This window comes from Protopterus annectens, chromosome 8.part1 (assembly GCF_019279795.1).
Source record: "Protopterus annectens isolate FY-2018-M chromosome 8.part1, PAN1.0, whole genome shotgun sequence".
In the NCBI taxonomy this organism is placed as follows: Eukaryota; Metazoa; Chordata; order Ceratodontiformes; family Protopteridae; genus Protopterus; species Protopterus annectens.
The window spans coordinates 313,499,235-313,518,019 of record NC_056742.1 but is presented as its reverse complement, the minus strand read 5'-3'; the positions used below and the strand labels follow the sequence as shown (position 1 = coordinate 313,518,019).

At 45.9% G+C, this 18,785-nt stretch overlaps 1 protein-coding gene across 1 annotated transcript in view; it reads left to right on the top strand.

The window, feature by feature from the left end:
- GLG1 (golgi glycoprotein 1) overlaps positions 1-18,785 on the top strand; it is a 3,171,999-nt gene that overhangs the window by 197,099 nt on the left and 2,956,115 nt on the right. Inside the window, exon 2 of the mRNA XM_044081599.1 lies at positions 5,928-5,960. Coding sequence (XP_043937534.1) covers positions 5,928-5,960 — 33 coding nt within the window. The remainder of the gene's footprint in view (positions 1-5,927; positions 5,961-18,785) is intronic.

Below are 18,785 nucleotides of genomic sequence, written 5' to 3'. Positions count from 1 at the left end.
GAGGCACTCAGACTTTGGCAATGGGCGATCTCCTCTCAGCGGTTTCTGATAGCAACTCATATCCCCGGGAAGTCCAACATCATAGCGGACAGGTTGAGCAGAGCTATACTCATGCCACACGATTGGTCTCTCAAACAATCGGTAGCGGAAGAGATTTTTTAGAAGTGGGGCCTTCCTTGCTGCGATCTTTTTGCTACATCCCAAAACAGCAAATGCCCCGACTTCTTCACCCTCTTTCCCCTTCCAGGCCATCCCCTCAGAGACGCTCTAGTCCAAGATTGGCCTCGGGGACTTCTCTATACCTTTCCACCCTTTCCTCTAATTCCACAAATAATTCAGAAAGCAACCGCCTTGAGAGCCAAGTTGATTCTCATTGCCCCTTATTGGCCTCGACAGATATGGTTTCTGTTCCTACATCATTATCTTTTGGTACAGCCTTGGCATCTGGACCCAGCTCCAGATCTGTTGACCCATCAGTCGGGGCAGCTGCACCAATCCCTACATTCTCTCAACCTCACTGCTTGGTTGCTCCACTTCCGTCCTTAGCCAGGCTTCCTATGATTTCTAATCCCGTCCGGGATATCATAGTAGCTTCCCTTAAATCTTCCACCAGAAGGATTTACACTAGTAAATGGAAACGTTTCTCCTTCTGGGCAAAGGCAAGGAATATAGATCCCTTTACTGCCCCAATTCATTCGGTCTTACACTTCTTAGCCGAAATTTTTCATTCGGGGTCTTCTGCCTCTACAGTAAATGTTCAGTTGGCAGCCATATCGAATTTTCATACAGGCTTATCGGACCACAACATCATGTCCAATAAGCTTTGCAAAGCCTTCCTTAAAGGTGTATATTTACTTAAGCCTCCGATTGCAAAGCCTTCCTTAAAGGTGTATATTTACTTAAGCCTCCGATCAAAGACCCTCCACCTCAGTGGGATCTTAATTTAGTCTTAACATTCTTGATTCTCCCCCCTTTTTGAACATGCGGTCCCCTGTTCATTGCAATTTCTTTCCTGGAAGACACTTTTCCTAGTCGCCATTACTTCTGCTAGGAGAGTATCAGAGCTTCACGCCCTCTGCATTCGTCCTCCCTACTTAATCTTCCATAAAGACAGAGTTTCCCTAAGGACTAATCCACCCTTCTTACCCAAGGTGGCTTCGCAGACAAATTTAAATCAATCAATTGATCTCCCAGTTTTTTTCCCAAACTATACTAAGAGCGGAGCAAAAGCTACATTATCTAGATGTTCACCACCAGCTCCGATACTATTTGGATAGAACCAAACAAATAAGAAAGTCTGATCAACTGTTTGTTTTTATCGTACGCAGAAAATAAGAAAGGCCTTCCTGTTTCCAAGGTAACCCTATCTAGGTGGCTGTCTTATTTATCAACTCAGAGGCAGGGAATTAACTTCTAAACCAAAAGCTCATTTAGCTAGAGCACTAGCTACATCTACAGCTTTTCAAGCTAGACTACCAATAGACACTACCTGTGCGGCAGCCACATGGGCCTCTCCTCATACCTTTGTTTCGCATTACAAATTGGACATGGCCTCCAGGGACAGAGCAACATTTGGTTCCACCATTCTTAAGAGTCTGTTCCAATGAGCCACCCAGGATGAAGGTGTTAGGGACGCAGTCCCATCCAGCAAGAATGAAGGCGAGATTGACAACTTAACATTGAGAAGTTATGTACCTACCATAACGTTCCTTGTTAGTTGTTTTCTCTCGCCTTCTTTCTTGCATCCCACCCACCATCCCCCTAGCCTGGACAGACTGAGAAGATCTTCCCTTCCTTGAAGGGTCCTTTTATTCCTTTGTTCACCATGTAGGTGTCCTAGGATATATATAGTGTAGATAATTATCTTTGGGGGGTTTTATCCCTCTTCCTCCTCCTTCCAGTTGGAGGATTTTGTTTTATTGGCCTATGCTAGGTTTTTCAGCTTCCAAACGAGATCTGGGGAGTTATCGCATAGCATCATGGGATATAGGGTTGCCTCGAGCCGGTAAAATAAGCTCTCGAGCTTTAGTAAGTGGCAGAGTCGGAGCCGAGGATTTGTTCCGAACCCATCCAGCAAGAAAGAAGGCGAATGAAGACAACTAACATGGAAAGTTATGGTAGGTACATAACTTCTCATTACTTCCTATGCTAGGCAAAGATGCCTGGTTGGCGACACTAGATCTAAAAGAAGCATACCTGCAGATCCCAATTAGGAAATCTTGCAGAAAATACCTATGCTTCAAAGCAGGCTGCACGCACTATCAGTTCTCTGCACTGCCTTTGTGAATACCCTGGGCGCAGTAGATAAGCCAAAGTGCCTAGCTCCAGTGATTGCATTTTGCAGGCAAAGAAGTATTCAAATATACCCATATCTGGACGATTGTCTAATTCAGGCAGAAAGCCAGAACATACTTTTGAATCATCTGGAGTTTGTAAAAAGGGTTCCAACTTGTCTGGGGTACACCCTAAACCAAAAAAATTCACAACTGGTACCATGTCAAATTACATTCCTGGGAGCAAGCTTGAATACAACTTCCTAGATGGCTTACCTCATGCCCGAAAAGCAAACTCATTTGACAACCTACTTCAAACAAGTGGCCACAAAAACCCTGCTATATCTGCAAGACAAATACTGCAAGCCTTGGGGTTCATGGCCTCCTGCATTCTTCTAATTCCATATGCAAGACTGTATATGAGGAAACTACAGTGGTATCTGAAAAGCCTATGGAGTCAACATTCTCACAGCCTAGAAACAATGTTTCATATCATACCTTGCATACGCCTAGAGTTCCTTTAGTGGGCAGAGGCTTGCCCCCAAAACAAGGGACTACCTTTCACACCACCCCCTGCCGCCCAAACCTTAACAGGTGCATCAGACTATGCATGGGGGGGGGGGCTCACCTAGCAGGGAAGTGCATTCAGGGCAAATGGAACCCAAGTCAAATACACATGCATATCAATCAAAATGAAATGTTAGCTGTACAGAATGCTCTGACAGCCTTCAAAGGCTGCATTCTTCCAGGACAACTAATGGTAAAGGCGGACAACACCACGGTTATGTGGTACATTAACAAGCAGGAGGGTACACATTCTTACCCCCTCTGCAGACTAGCCATGGCATTGTGGAACACGGCCTTGAGCTACCAAGTGCACCTACAAGCTCAATTCCTGCCAGGAAAGTTAAATACACTGGCAGACGGACTAAGCAGAAACCTTATGGACCCACACGAGTGGAAACTGGAACCAAGGATTTTAAACATGTTGACAAGCGAATGGGGGAGCCCGGTTATAGACCTGTTTGCCTCACCCCAGAACTACCAATTGGACAAATTTTGCACAAGGACTCCCCACAAACAAGCCTGGAAAGTGGATGCTCTGTCCTTCAGCTGGAAAAACCTATCAGTCTATGCCTTCCCCCCTCTGCCTCTGCTCTCCAAAGTACTACTAAAAGTCAAACGGGACAAACCAAGGATGATTGTGATTGCTCCAGACTGGCCGCGCCAACATTGGTACCCCCTCCTGTGCAGTCACTGTTATCTCCATGGCACCTGCCTCAGACTCCTTCCTTGCTGTCTCAGCAGGAGAACCAGATTCTGCACCCTCAGCTTCTAACAGTGAACCTTGCAGCCTGGCTAATTACTTAATCTCTCCCTTACCATCCCTCAGCAAACCTGTAATGGATGTCATCTTAGAGGCAAGCAGGCCTCGTACTAGAAAATCTTATGTTGAATAATGGAAAATTTTCTGTGCCTGGAACCGTTCTCAAGGGATGAGCACAGCAGCGCCCAATTTACCTCAGATTTTACAATACTTAACTGAGATGCTTCACAAGGGCCTGTTTTTTCCCTCCATTAAAATCCACGCCTCAGCCATTTCAGCTCATTGTAACACAGAACCCTCCCCTCTTTTCTCATCTACTGCTCAAGCAGTACCTCAGAGGGGCCAAAAATTTAAGACCACCCAGGAGAGCGCCAACCCCAGCCTGGGACCTTAACTTTTGTATTGGAGAAACTCAATCTCACTCTCCCTTTCGAGCCAGCTGCTACTGCAGACTTGAAATGTATTTCTTGGAAGACAGCTTTCCTTTTAGCAATCACTTCAGCTTGAAGAGTATCTGAATTACAGGCCCTTATGGTAGTGGAGCCTTTCATGCGAACAGGGTATCACACAGGACCAGTCCAACCTTCCAGCCCATGGTGGTATCCAATGTGGCTCTAAATCAGTCCATTTATTTGCCAACTTTCTTTCCCAATCCACAGAACAAAGGGGAACAGATTCTGCATTCCTTGGATGTGCACAGACAACTTAGATTCTATGTGGACAGGACTAAACCTCAAAGAAAATCTGAACTGCTGGTAGCATTTGCTGCAGGGACAGATGGGAAGGGTATTTCAAAACAAATCATTTCTAAATGGATAAGCCATTGTGTTCATTTCTGCTATAAGCACCATGGAAAACCTATCCCCCAGGGGAATCAGACCTCACTCCACCAGGGCTGCATCTACTTCTACAGCCTTTCTCAGAGGTGTTCCTACCAGGGACATCCTAGAAGCCGCTACCTGGAGTTCTGTACATACTTGCAACAAGCATTACCATTTGCTAATTTTCTCTAAATCTAGAGCTAACTTTGCCACTGCAGTCTTGCAGGGCCTTATAGCTGCTCCTAATGCTATCTAAACTCCTCCTCCCACCCATAGCTTTGGGAATCTACCCAAATGTACTGACTGCAATAGTGAAACACGAAGAACATAGTACAGTTGTGTACACTTACCATAAATTTAGATGTTCGAGTGTAGTCACTGTTACAGTCCTGGTCACCCTCCCTCCTTCCCCCTAACATCTTTTGGCTATACCTCTACTTTCCTTTACTATGCTTTAAAAGCCTGTGGTTTTATGTTTAATTGTTCCCCATTAGGGAGGCACCTGACATCCGGGGCAAGAAAAACTGATGTAGTGGCGTCAGCTGCATGTTTTATACCCCTGACGACCTGACGTCATGGAAGAAGGGACAGCAACCAACGCAGGATCAAAGGCTCTGTTAATCAGGCCGAATGAGGGCAACCTGCAAGCAGATTACCCAAATGTTAATGATAGCAACAGTGAATACTCTCTGACATCTACATTTATGGTAAGTATACACAACTGTACTTTATAGCCTCCCCCTCTCGGTTGCAGAAAAACTGAATGGCTTGGCCCCTAAACAGCTCTTCAGCATTGCTCAAGCTGGTTAATAGTTTGGGTATATGGAAGCTGTCATTAAACTTTGGAAGCTGGCCAGCTGTTAAATCCTTAGCAGGATATGTTCTATGTAGATATTTATTTGAACATGTACTGTTATGCTAAGTTTACTTGCACAAGTGTGTTTAACTACCCTCAGAAGTGATCCAGGAGGATTTTTTTTCCTTTTCTGCTGTTCTGGAGAATGGGCTTCCTTTTATTAGATATGAAACGTTTCCTTGTGATATTGGGTAAGAGCATGTCCTTCCTCTCTCTGCCCACATTTTTCTCTTCCACTTGGTTTGGCCTGTTTCAAGTTTTTCTCCCTCCTAAGTTATCAGAAGATCTGGAGACGCATGCACATTGTTCTGTTTTTGAGGTAAGGTGAGGGTTGTTAGCAGCCTGTGAAAATTTTATTTGCAGAGCAGTCGTAACTCTTGCAGTCCTTGCTTCTTCTGGTACAGAGGCTGGACATTCCCTTAAAGGTATGGTAGGTACGCATAAGCTTAGTTTGTGGTGGGTACAGTCACATTAACTTATCTTTCATCTATGAACTTAATGAAGATAAATGCATTAACAAGGCTTTTCGCTTAAAATTAATGGGAAAATGCAAGTTGTAGAGTACCATTTTAACATCAAAGCTGAAAAAATGAACTTGAAAATGGTTTACTTCCAAATTAGATTTTTTATCGAGTTTTTCTTTTTTACAGGCTGACAATGAGATCTCTTCTGACTGCAATCATGTGAGTATGACTCATTTAATTCCCTTAGCTGGAGTAAGATTACAGTAAGTCATAATGGTGAAACATTGCCTACAAATGTGTGCTTTAATATCTGAGTGGTTTGGATGGCTGCAGTCAACTGTATTAGAAGGTGAAGTTAAGTACAAACTTGCAGTTTTAAAGATTGTACTGTATTTTCTTTTTCTGTCTAATTGTTTAACTTAATTTTGTCTGACTGAAATATTTTTTTGCCTGACTGAATTATGTTATATATTTTCTGGCATTGCTTTCTGTTCTTATCTGTTTTGAAACTTTTTCCCCTCCCACCCTATTCTTGTGGTGGTGGTATAGTTGGTGGCTTTGCAGTTGCCCGCCCCTACTGTAACTTTGAATTGGGATACCCCTCCCAGTCTAGTGTTCACTCTATTTAATACAGAGAAAACATCTGAGAAGGCCAACCCACTCCCTCTCTCCTTGCACTTTACTTAAAAAAAGGTTTGCATTTTTATTCATCTGCTTTTACTGAATTTGTGTGTCTTCCTACTTTATTACCTTATTTTGCTTTTGCCTCTTCTTAAAAGTACTCAATTGTATTTATTCTGCTGCATTTATTACTACTTGGTAGTAGCCTGATTAAATTGTAACTGTTATTCTAAGCCTATTTGTTTAAGCACTTGGGCTTCAGGCCAGTTATTTTACATTAAGAAGATTTGTGGTCTGCACTCTTGTGGTAGGAGCGGTTAGATTCTGCCCTTCTGAGCTGGGAATTTCTGGTTAAAGGCTTATTGTGCCTGTTTATTTGAACGGTTTCTTTCTGAAATTGGTGTGCCTTGATGTTCATCGTGCATACAGCTGCAGTCATAACAGATGGGTTCTCCTGCCGTCAGGCGGGTCCTCGGTCGGCCGAATTCCAAAGTCTAGATCCGGCATCGGTTGTTGTCGCTTTCTTTCCTGACGTCAGTGCGACAGGGGTATATGACACAGCCGACGCCATTTTCTTCAGTCTTTTTTGCCGTGCGGTGCCCGAAGCAGAAGCAGTTCGCAAGTGCCGGTCGGCCAGCTCCTGAAATTACGAAAATTTGGAAACCGAAGTCTTCTTTAAAGCGAAGTACCCCGTTGGGGAAACTTTTCTTGCCTCAGACCGATGTCAGACAAAGTTAACAATTGTATTTCTTGTGGGAAGCAAATACCGCATAAGGATTTCCATTCCCTCTGTATACCTTGTTTAGGCCCAGACCATGACGTCTCGGGCTGTCGCTTTTGTGCTACTTTCAATAAACGCACTATTAAGCGTCGGGCGGAGTTCGCCCAGCACTTTTTTGGTAAAACTTTTAATTATAAAATGTCGTCTGAGACTCCGACTACCGTTTTGTCCAAAAAACGCAAGGACAAAGACAGACACCACGCCAAAACCGGCTACACGTGCTCCGGTTTTCAGCGAGGCGCCTACGCAGCCCCTGACTACCGACGGCACTTCTCTGGCGGTGTCTTCTGTAACCGAGACTGCAGGTCCCTCGGCCCATACCCTGACTACTGCTACCAAAGCCACTGTAAGTGTTGAGCCTCTTAATGTGGACAGGTCCACTTCCACCCATGGTGTATTCAGACCTTCCTTTTCCATAAAGGCCTTTACTAAGTCTAAATCAGCCATGCATTCCAAGAGGCCTGTTGCACAGGGCCCATCTCCAGGCCCCATGCCTAAAAAGCAGATGCTCAAAATGGCTGAGGATTTAATTACTCTTATCAGGGGTTCCCAACCCCCGCCAGACAAGGGACCCAGAGTGGAGGAAGATTCTCCCTCTTCTGACCAGGGCTCCATTATTTCAGAACATTCTGATGAAGAGGAACATTCGTACACCCCTTTTGAAGATTCTGATGCAGAGCAGTCCATCCCTTCTGTATCCCTCCCAGAGGACTTTTCTTTCGGGGAAACCTTGCATACCTTGAGGGAACACTTCCATTGGGAAGGCCAAGATTTTTCAGATTCCAAGAAAAGGCTTAGGGAATTTCTTTTGCTACCTCAGCACAGACCTCTGGCGATACCTCCTGTCTTGGACATTCTTGATGATGTTTACTCGGAGGCTTGCCTTAACCCGGATTCCCTGCCTCCTGCCCCAGTCAAGCCGGATAGGTACTACAGAGTTCCTAACTCACACCAGTTTCTTTACAAAAGCCATAATGCTGACCCAGAAACCATTTCTCAAGGCCCCAAGGGAATGAAGGCCTCTACTGCTAAGAATCCATTACCTTCCGAGAGAGAGTCTAGATCCTTAGAAAGGTGGGGAAAAAGGTATATACCTCGGCCACCCTAGCCATGAGGGCCTTAAATTGTCAGTTCCATATGCTTAAATATCAGCAGTTTCTGTTATCACAATTAAAGAATAAAATGTCACAACCTGAACAACCAGATTTGAAGGAGTTGCAGGATATGATTCATAGTGCAGAACAAGTGGGTAAACACACCTTACAATGTGGCTATGATGCTCTAGAGGCCTCAAGTAGAGCTGCTGTTACAGGATCAGTCATTCGTAGACATGCCTGGCTTAGGGAACAAACCTTGCCTGATCATGTTAAGGCTAAACTACTAGATGCTCCTTTACAAAAGGATGTATTATTTGGTACTAATGCTGAGGAGATACTACGGAAAATGGACGAAAAAGCTAAGTCTATGCAAACTGTCAAAGCTTTTCTACAGGTACAACCACCACGTTTTAGCAGAAATTGGCCTTCAAAAAACTGGTCCTTTCCAGCCACGGACAAGCCCCAAAGAGGTAGATACAGGCACACAAGGGGCAGAGGACAATCTCAAGGATCATATAGAGGCAGACAGTGGCAATCTCCAGCACCAAGAGGTGGCGAAGACAGTGCACAACAATACAGGAAACAAACCCAATGACTTTCCCCTTTGCATGCCAAGCAAGGCTCAGGTAGCAGCACCCTTGGGAGGAAAGCTGGCATTATTTTCAAAAAATTGGCATATTGTCACAAAAGACAAATGGATCCTGGACATTATAAACAGAGGCTACAGATTTCATTTTCACGCTCTTCCAAAAATGAGAGGCATGCCGAACCTGCCACACAATCAAAGGGCAGAGGCTCAAATACAAATTTCAAAACTCATGGACATGAAAGCTATTCAAGAGGTACCTACTCACGAACAAGGTCAAGGTTTTTATTCCAGACTATTCCTGGTACCAAGGAAGGGAACCGACTGGAGACCCATTTTGGACTTATCCATCCTAAACACATTCCTACTCGTACCAAAGTTCAAGATGCTCACCTTACAGCAGCTTCTTCCCATACTGGGCAAGGAGTCTTGGCTGGTAACATTGGACCTCAAGGAGGCATACCTGCATGTCCCAATCAGACAAAGCTGCAGAAGATACCTCAGATTTCTTGCAGGTTCAATCCACTATCAATTCTCTGCATTGCCCTTTGGCTTATCTACTGCGCCCAGAGTATTCACGAAATGCCTGGCATCAGTAATTGCCTACTGCAGACTTCAAGGGATACAAATTTACCCTTATTTGGACGATTGCCTTATCTAAGCGGACAGCAAACACATACTTCTGGAACATCTGGCTTATGTAACACTGTTATTGCATTCTCTGGGATACACAGTCAACAAAGAGAAATCCAGGCTAACACCATCTCAGAAAATAATTTTCCTGGGTGCCAACCTGGACACAAACACCCAGATGGCTTATCTTACGCCAGAAAACAGGGCAACTAACTCAGTACTTCAAGATGCTAGCAATTTGTACCAGGCTAACTGCAAGGAAAATCCTGCAGGCTCTGGGCTTCATGGCATCTTGCATTCTTCTAATCCCATGTGCAAAGTTGCATATGAGGAAACTTCAATGGTACCTAAAAAACCTATGGTCTCAACACAGCCACAGTTTGGAAACAATATTACCACTAATTCCATGCTTGCAAAAGGAATTTCTATGGTGGGCCCAAGCATGCCAAACAAACACAGGTCTTCCATTCTGCAAGCTTCAAGCAAATCAAGTCATCACAACAGACGCCTCAGACTACGCCTGGGGGGCACACATGACAGGTGCATTCAGGGCAAATGGTCCCAAAAGGAAAAGCACCTTCACATCAATCAAAAGGAAATGCTAGCAGTGATAAATGCAATTACAGCTTTCAAGGACCTCCTGCATCCAGGGCAATTATTGATAAGAGCAGACAACACCATAGTAATGTGGTACATAAACAAACAAGGAGGAACACATTCATACCCCCTCTGTAGGCTGGCCATGTCACTTTGGAGCATGGCTCTGGAATGGCAAATCGAGCTCCAAGCACGATACCTGCCAGGTTTGGAAAACACGCTGGCAGACAATCTAAGCAGAAATATGACAGACCCGCACGAATGGAAGTTGCATCCTCAAGTGTTTACAAAGATAATCCAAGCGTGGGGAAGGCCAGACCTAGATCTCTTTGCCTCCCACAAGAATCAATTGGCAAAATTCTGCTCAAGGACATTTCACCCAAAGGCCTGGAGAGTGGACGCCCTCTCCTTCAGTTGGGCAGCAAAGACAGTTTACACCTTCCCACCTTTGCCTCTACTGCCCAAGGTGCTCTTGAAAGCAAGAGCAGACAGACCAAAGATGATACTGATTGCTCCAGACTGGCCAAGACAACACTGGTACCCACTCCTGAGGAGTCTAACACATTCTCCTCCCTGGACCCTACCTCTAATGCCTCTTCTCCTGACTCAGCACAGCTACAAAACTCTTCACAGTCAGCTGAAAACACTCAATCTGGCTGCATGGAAAATTCCTTAACACCACAACAGACCCTACTCTCCAAGCAGGTGCAGGATGTTATTTTGGAGGCCAGAAGGCCATCTACTAGAAAAGCTTACTCTGCAAAATGGAAGCGGTTTTGCGCTTGGAATGAGTAAAAGGGCCAGGATCCTAGAAAACTGAATTTGCCTCAGATATTACAGTATCTAGCTGAGCTGTTGAACAGTGGACTTTCATTTTCCTCCATCAAAATCCATGCCTCAGCCATTTCTGTAGAATACAACACTGATCCACCCTTATTCTCTCACCCACTCTTAAGGCAGTTCCTCAGAGGGGCTAAGAATATAAGACCCCCAAGGAAACAACCAATACCAGCCTGGGATCTTAATTACATTCTAGAAAAATTAACATTGCCTCCCTTTGAACCTGCTGCCTCAACAGATTTGCAATATTTGTCATGGAAAACAGCTTTCCTTCTGGCTATTACCTCAGCTCGTAGGGTCTCGGAACTACAAGCCCTCATGGCTGTGCAGCCCTTTCTCATCTTCCATCAGGACAGGGTTTCCCTACGAACCAACCCGTCATTTATGCCTAAGGTAGTATCCAGGGTAGCTTTAAATCAGGCCATACACTTAACTACCTTTTACCCCAATCCTCAAAACAAAGGGGAAAGGCTGCTACATTCCTTAGACATCCATAGACAGCTACGTTACTATTTGGACAGAACAAAGCCTTTCAGGAAATCTGAACAACTCTTTGTGTCCTATGCTGTAGGAGCTCAAGGGAAGCCAATTTCCAAACTGACAATTTCAAAATGGATAGGCCACTGCGTACGGTTTTGTTACTCCTTTCATGGCAAATCTGTACCTACAGGCATCAGATCCCACTCCACAAGGGCCACAGCTACCTCTGCATCCTTTCTCAGAGGAGTCCCTACCAAAGATATTTTGGAGGCAGCCACTTGGAGTTCTGTGCATACCTTCACTAAACACTGCCACCTACCTTTATACTCCAAAACTAGAGCAGGCTTTGCCACTGCTGTGTTGCAGGGCATTCTGGCTCCTCCCAGTTCCACCTAGTGCCTACCACCCTGTGCGTAGCTTTGGGATTCTACCCATCTGTTATGACTGCAGCTGTATGCACGATGAACATAGTACAGTTTTGTACCTACCATAAATGTAGATGTTAGAGTGCTAATACAGCTGCAGTCCAGGTTTCCCTCCCTCCTTCCCCTCTGGGTACAGACCTAGTGGCTAACTCCTCATCTTACAGCCTGATTGGGTTATCCTCTATGGTGTATTTGCTTGCAACTACTGATTTTTGATTATATTGCATTGCATGATTACATATATAATTTATATATATATATATATTTTGCCTTCCTTCTGGGGGCACCTGACATCTGGGGCAAGAAAGACTGAAGAAAATGGCGTCGGCTGTGTCTTGTATACCCCTGTCGCACTGACGTCAGGAAAGAAAGCGACAACAACTGACGCCCGACCTAGACTTTGGAATTCGGCCAACCGAGGACCCGCCTGACGGCAGGAGAACTCATCTGTTATGACTGCAGCTGTATTAGCACTCGAACATCTACATTTATGGTAGGTACAAAACTGTACTTTAGCTGTAGCATAGACTATATTCAGGCCTGCTGAATCCAGCTTTGTTTGTATAACTTGAGCACTAATCCAGGCCACCTTTTTTTGGAGAAGGTTCCCTTGAACTCTAGTGGCAGGAGTGTGCAGTTAGAAATTGTCTGAAGACTGCTGGAACAGGGCTCAGTGTTGAGCTTTTTTACTGGTTATTGGGTAATTTGTTTAAATCCAATTTGCTCATTTTCTATTATAAAAAAATGCACTTTATTCATCTGCTTTTGGTATATTTGTGTTTCTTCCTACTTTATTACTTTATTTTGCTGCCTGTTCTTAAAAGTACTTAATTGCATTTGTTCTGCTGCATTTATTACTGCTTGTTAGTAGCCTGATTAAATTGTAACAGTTAATGTGAGAGTGTTCAATCTCGCCGTTTGTTCTTACACATGGGTTCGGAGCCAATCCTCGGCTCCGTGTCGGCCGCTTGCAAGCTCTGCATCGAGAAGAAGCTCGAGACAACCTAATACCCACAATCCCCCTCTGCCTTTACCTCAGATCTAGTTTGCCGCTGCAGCGTTCGCATCACTGGGTCGAGCTCGAACAACTAAAGCTAAGATTAAGATTTTTTTCTTGTTATTTCAACTAAATTTCTTCTATAAACTTTGTTTAGTGACTAAGTGTGTGTGTGGTACGGTTGAGGAATTCTCGGTTCCGTTTAAGTTTAATTTTAAACTTATTAGAGTTTCCCTCGGGGCCTACCACCCCTTTCTGAATTGACAACTGGATAGACATTTTTTTCTTTAACTGGATTTGACAATTTCACCGGATTTGACTTATTACCTGGACTTGACTTCTCACCCTTTTTTCCACATAGGTTTAAGATGTCTGAGAAGACTAAATCTGGATTTAAGCGTTGCCAATGTGGGCAAAAAATGTCAGTTACTGACAATCATACTTCCTGCGTCTACTGTCTTGGCCCTCTCCATCTGCAAGAAGACTGCTCTATTTGTCATTCTTTCAGTGGGAGGGTCATGACAGATAGGCGCAGGAAACTCATGGATAGGGGTTTATTGAAACCTTCCTTTCAAGAGGCTCTGGATGCTTCAGACCAGGCATCCAAATCCTCGAAGGAATCGAAGACGTCGGAGCCCAAGTCATCGGCTCCGAGCTCTTCGGTTAAGGTTCGATCACCGGTTCCACAGACCTCGGGGCCGAGTGTTCAACTGTTGTCAGTGTCCGAGCCTCGAGTCTTGGAACCGGTGACGGAACTCCCTCCCCCGACACTGTTGAGGTCGGCTCCGTCTTCGATTCCTTCGACCCGTTCTTCCAGGCCCCTCTCCAACACCGATGTTGACCGCGTGGTGCAGAAATTACTGGAGAATACGGCCTTATCCAAACTTCTCTGTTTCCACCCAATTGGTGTCGAGACTTGAAGGCCTTCCATTATCTCCATCTGTTCCTCCTCCGAGACCTGTCCAGTCTTTGGAGCCGGAAGAGGCTGATCTACTGATTGTGGAGCCCTCGGTGCCAGAACCATCCTTTTCTCGGTCGGCTCCGTTCACCTCGACTGGCCGGATCCGCACCGAGTCTCTGAGCCGAAGATCCATCCTTGGTTCCGGGACCGAGAGTCGAACCGATGTTTCGGTTCCGACTCTCCCTCTCGGGGCCTCGGCTCAGATAGACTCTGCTCCGTCCTCGGGGTCGATGCCTTCGGTGCCTGTTTCGGGGATTCTTCCCATTTCTTCGGAACCGGGAGATACCGCGACTCGGGACCCGGGGGCCTTCGATCTCATGAGGAAGGTGTTGTCTACCCAGACAACCACATCAGTAGAAGCAGCCTCTCTTCCCCATAAAGGACCGTTATCCTCCTCTGCACCAACAGGCACATCCAAGCGTCGAGCACCGGTGTCTCAGCCACCCCTGGAGGGTGCCCCCTCTTCCTCGGAGGCTTCTTCGGATGCTCCCCCCGAAGAAGTCCCTAGGGAAAAGATTGTGTAAGAGGAGACACTTAGATTCTCCACAAGAATCATTGACATCGGACACTGACTTGGATGAGTCAGAAGGGTCCCCAAAGTGTCACCTTCAGAGGATGTCTCTTTTGCTGACATCTTGGAGATCCTAAAACAGAGAGGTGATTGCTGACATCTTGGAGATCCTAAAACAGAGAGGTTATTGGCAGTCCCTTCCCCCTTCTGAGGATGTCAGTCTTGCTGAAGGCATTCGGTGCTCGCCCTTCCTCCTCCTGGGTCACTCCGCCCTTCGATGAGTTAATGGAGCTGATTGCTCGAAGGGCGTGGGAGACACCTGACACGGTGGAACCAGTCCCTAGAAAGCCTAATAAGTACATTACTGCACCCCAAAACAAGGCTTACCTCACAAAGGGAGTTCCAGTGGACGCTATGGTGGTGGCAGCGGCCACGAAAAAGGAGATGTCGGAATCTTCCTCATCTGTCCATCCGCCTAACAAAGATTCTAGGAATATGGACAGGTACGGGAAGCGCATTTTTAGTTCAGCGGCTTTTTCTATGCGATCCCTGAACAATTTGACCCACTTTACACGTCTACAGAGGGATCTAATCAGAGTTGGGAGATACCCTCCAGGGTACTACAGATGCTGCTGTTTCAGAGAAAGTTACAGCACATCTCAATACCCTTACATCCATTGTTAACTCATCCATGAGGCTCATCTCATACGCAGCCGAAGGATCGAGTAGGGCAGCAGCTTCAGCGATTCCTCTTCGTAGGCAATCCTGGATGCGCTTATGTTCATTTGCGGAAGCCTTCAAGTCTTCCTTTACTAACGCCCCATTTGGTGGTGCCACTCTCTTTGGCCCCAAAGTAAAGGAGACCCTTACCTGGTGTGAACAGGAGGGAAAGACTCTGTCTGCTGTCGGAGTCCGTTTTTCCACCCCATCCAGACCGTACCCCAAAGGGCAACGAGGTGGAAAAATGTGGTTTCGAAAACCCCAAGGATCTTTCCCAGGCACGCAGGGTGATGCCCCCTCTAGAGGCAGAGGAGGGGGCAGAGGTGGAAGGCGCCGCCCTGGCGGCAGAGGGGTCCAAAACCAAGGTGACAGGGATACACCCCTGGAAAACCTTTCCAGCACTCCTGAGAGGAGGCCCGACTGTCCTGCTCTGGAGGCAGTCGGGGTCGCTAGCTTTATACCCTCAGGCCTGGCAGAATCTTACTACAGACAACTGGGTAAAAAGCGTGGTTACCAGAGGTTACAGAATACCCTTTCTATCCACTCCCATTCCAAAGAGAAGACTCCCAGATGTGCCCCCATCTGCAGACCCAGCAGCTATAGAAATTTCAAAGCTGCTAGAAAAGTCATCCAACCAGTCCCAGCGGACCAAATAGGATTCGGAACATACTCAAGGTTCTTTTTAGTTCCAAAGAAGACAGGGGACTGGAGGCCAATTCTGGACCTAAGCAACCTCAACACCTTCGTCAAGAAAGAAAAGTTCCGAATGGTCACGCTTCAATCGATCCTTCCATTCTTACAGAAGGACGACTGGATGTGCTCAATAGATCTGAAGGACGCATACTACCACATCAAAATGGCCAGGGTGTCCAGAGATCATTTGCGCTTCCGGCTGGGAGCCAGTCACTATCAGTTTCGAGCCCTGCCCTTTGGTCTGACCTCAGCCCCCAGGGTTTTCACCAAATGCATGGCAGTGGTAGCGTCTCATCTGAGACTCCTAGGATTCCAGGTGTTTCCGTATCTGGACGACTGGCTCCTTTCTGCCACCACCCGGCGTCAACTGATACAGGCCAGGTATTACACTCTACAACTTTGTGTTCACCTCGGAATTTCCGTAAATTTCGAAAAATCTTTACTACAGCCATCACAGCATATCTTATTCATAGGAGCGGAATTAGATACGCATCATTTAATTCTAAGGCTCCCTCCAGAAAGGATAGCCTCACTACAAAGCCACATTTCTCTCCTTCTGTCATCCAGAAAATCCCCAGCAAAACTGGTTCTGAAGGTCTTGGGTCTCATGGCAGCTTCTCTCATTGCGATACAATTGGGAAGACTGCACATGAGAGTTCTACAATGGCTACTGTTTGCACAATGGTCGTTCCAACAGCTACCTCTGACACACGAAATTCTGATTACAAACACATGCAAATCACTTCTGACCTGGTGGCTTCAGACTTGCAACCTTTCCAGCGGAAGACCATTTGTGCTACCCACGCCGACAGCTACGGTAACCACAGACGCTTCCCTGATAGGGTGGGGGGGGCATCTTTCAGGGACAGACAGTCCAAGGCGAATGGACCAATTTGGAGTACAATCTGCACAACAATGTTCTAGAGTTGAGGGCAGTGTTTCTAGCGTTGCAACACTTTGCTCCCCTTCTTCCTCTAGGGACTATTGCAGTTCAGACAGACAACATGTCTGTAGTCTGGTACATAAACAAGCAAGGGGGAACCAGGTCTTATCAGCTATGCAGAGAGGCCATGAGAATTTGGCAATGGGCGGAGTCCACGGGTCGCTTTCTGATCGCAACGCACATCCCGGGTCATCCAACGCCATAGCCGACAGGCTGAGCAGAGCAATCCTGTTGCCTCACGAGTGGTCCCTCAAACAGTCAGTTGCGAGACGATTTTTCGCAAGTGGGGCCAGCCTTCCTGCGATCTTTTGCCTCCAGTGAACGCCAAATGCAGGAGCTACTTTGCCCTATTACCCCTCCAGGGAAGTCCCCAGGGACGTGCTGGTGCACGATTGGCCCCTGGTCTCCTGCACGCTTTTCCTCCCTTTCCCTGATTGTAAAGTTTCTGCAGAAAGCCAACAACCTTCAAAGGACGATAATCCTCATTGCCCCATTCTGGCCTCGTCAAATTTGGTTCCCTTTCTTTTGCCACACCGCATTCGGGACCTTGGATTCTGGACCCAGAGCCAGATCTACTGACTCACTCGCCAGGAGTTCCTCACCCTCTCTCGAATCACTCCATCTAGCAGCTTGGCTGCTCCGCCTTTTAGCCAGGTCTGATTCTCTTACACCGCAGTTCAGAATATACTAGTGGCTTCTCATAAAGCTTCCACTACAAAGACCTACACTAGTAAATGGAAGCGTTTTGTCTTCTGGGCAAATTCACATCATTTGGACCCTGTCATAGCTCCGTTAAACAAGATCTTGGAGTTTTTAACAGAATTGTTCCATCAAGGAGCTTCTCCCGCCACTTTAAGAGTGCAATTGGCTGCCATTTCCAACTTTCATATGGAAGAATGTGGGGCACCTATTATGGCTCACAGACTTTGTAAGGCCTTTTTAAAAGGATCTTTCCATATTAGACCACCAGTTAGAACTCCTACATCACCTTGGAATCTGAACCTTTTACTATCTAAATTGATGTTGCCCCCTTTTGAACCAGCCTCCGTTTGCCCATTGAAGTATTTATCGTGGAAGACTCTCTTCTTGGTAGCCATTACATCTGCTAGGCGAGTGTCTGAGCTTCAGGCTCTTTCTATTAAACACCCTTATTTGATCTTTCACTCTTGACAGAGTATCTCTTCGCACTAATCCATCCTTTCTCCCCAAAGTTTGCTCTACCAATAACATTAATCAGTCCATTGAATTACCCACCTTTTTCAAGAATCACTCTAATAAGTTAGAGTATATGTTACACAAATTGGATGTCCATAGACAACTCAGGTTTTATTTGGATAGAACAAAGGATCACAGGAAATCTGATCAACTTTTTGTAGCCTTTGCTGACAGCAGGAAAGGTGTAGCGGTTACTAAACGAACTCTTTCCAAATGGCTAACTAATTGTATTATATACGTTTATGATTCTTCAAATCAAACCTTATCTGTCAAACCTAAAGGACATTCTACAAGATCAGTGTCTACATCCCTGGCTCATGCAGCTCGCCTACCATTAGACACAATTTGTGCAGCTGCTACTTGGGCTAAACCACATACATTCATCTCTCATTACAAAGTGGACAGGGTTTCTAGGGATAGGGCAACCTTTGGTTCCACTGTGCTCAAGAACGTTCTCCCGTGAGTTCCTCAGGAACATGGAGCTAGGGACGCTACCCATGTGTAAGAACAAACGGCGAGATTGAACACACTCACATATAGAAGTTATGTCCTTACCATAACGTTCCATGTGGAGTGTTCATCTCGCCTTTGTTCTTACATTCCCACCCTCCCACCCTCAGGAAGAACGTTCAATTTGGTGCCTGGTCTGGAGTATTCTCCTTCTGCATTTGCAGTGGTTGTATATGTATGATGTACATGTGTTGGTTTGCTTGCAAACTAGATCTGAGGTAAAGGCAGAGGGGGATTGTGGGTATTAGGTTGTCTCGAGCTTCTTCTCTATGCAGAGCTTGCAAGCGGCCAACACGGAGCCGAGGATCGGCTCCGAACCCATGTGTAAGAACAAAGGCGAGATGAACACTCCACATGGAACGTTATGGTAAGGACATAACTTCTATTTCTAAGCCTTTGGTTTGAACACTTGGGCTTCAGATCAGTAGTTTTAC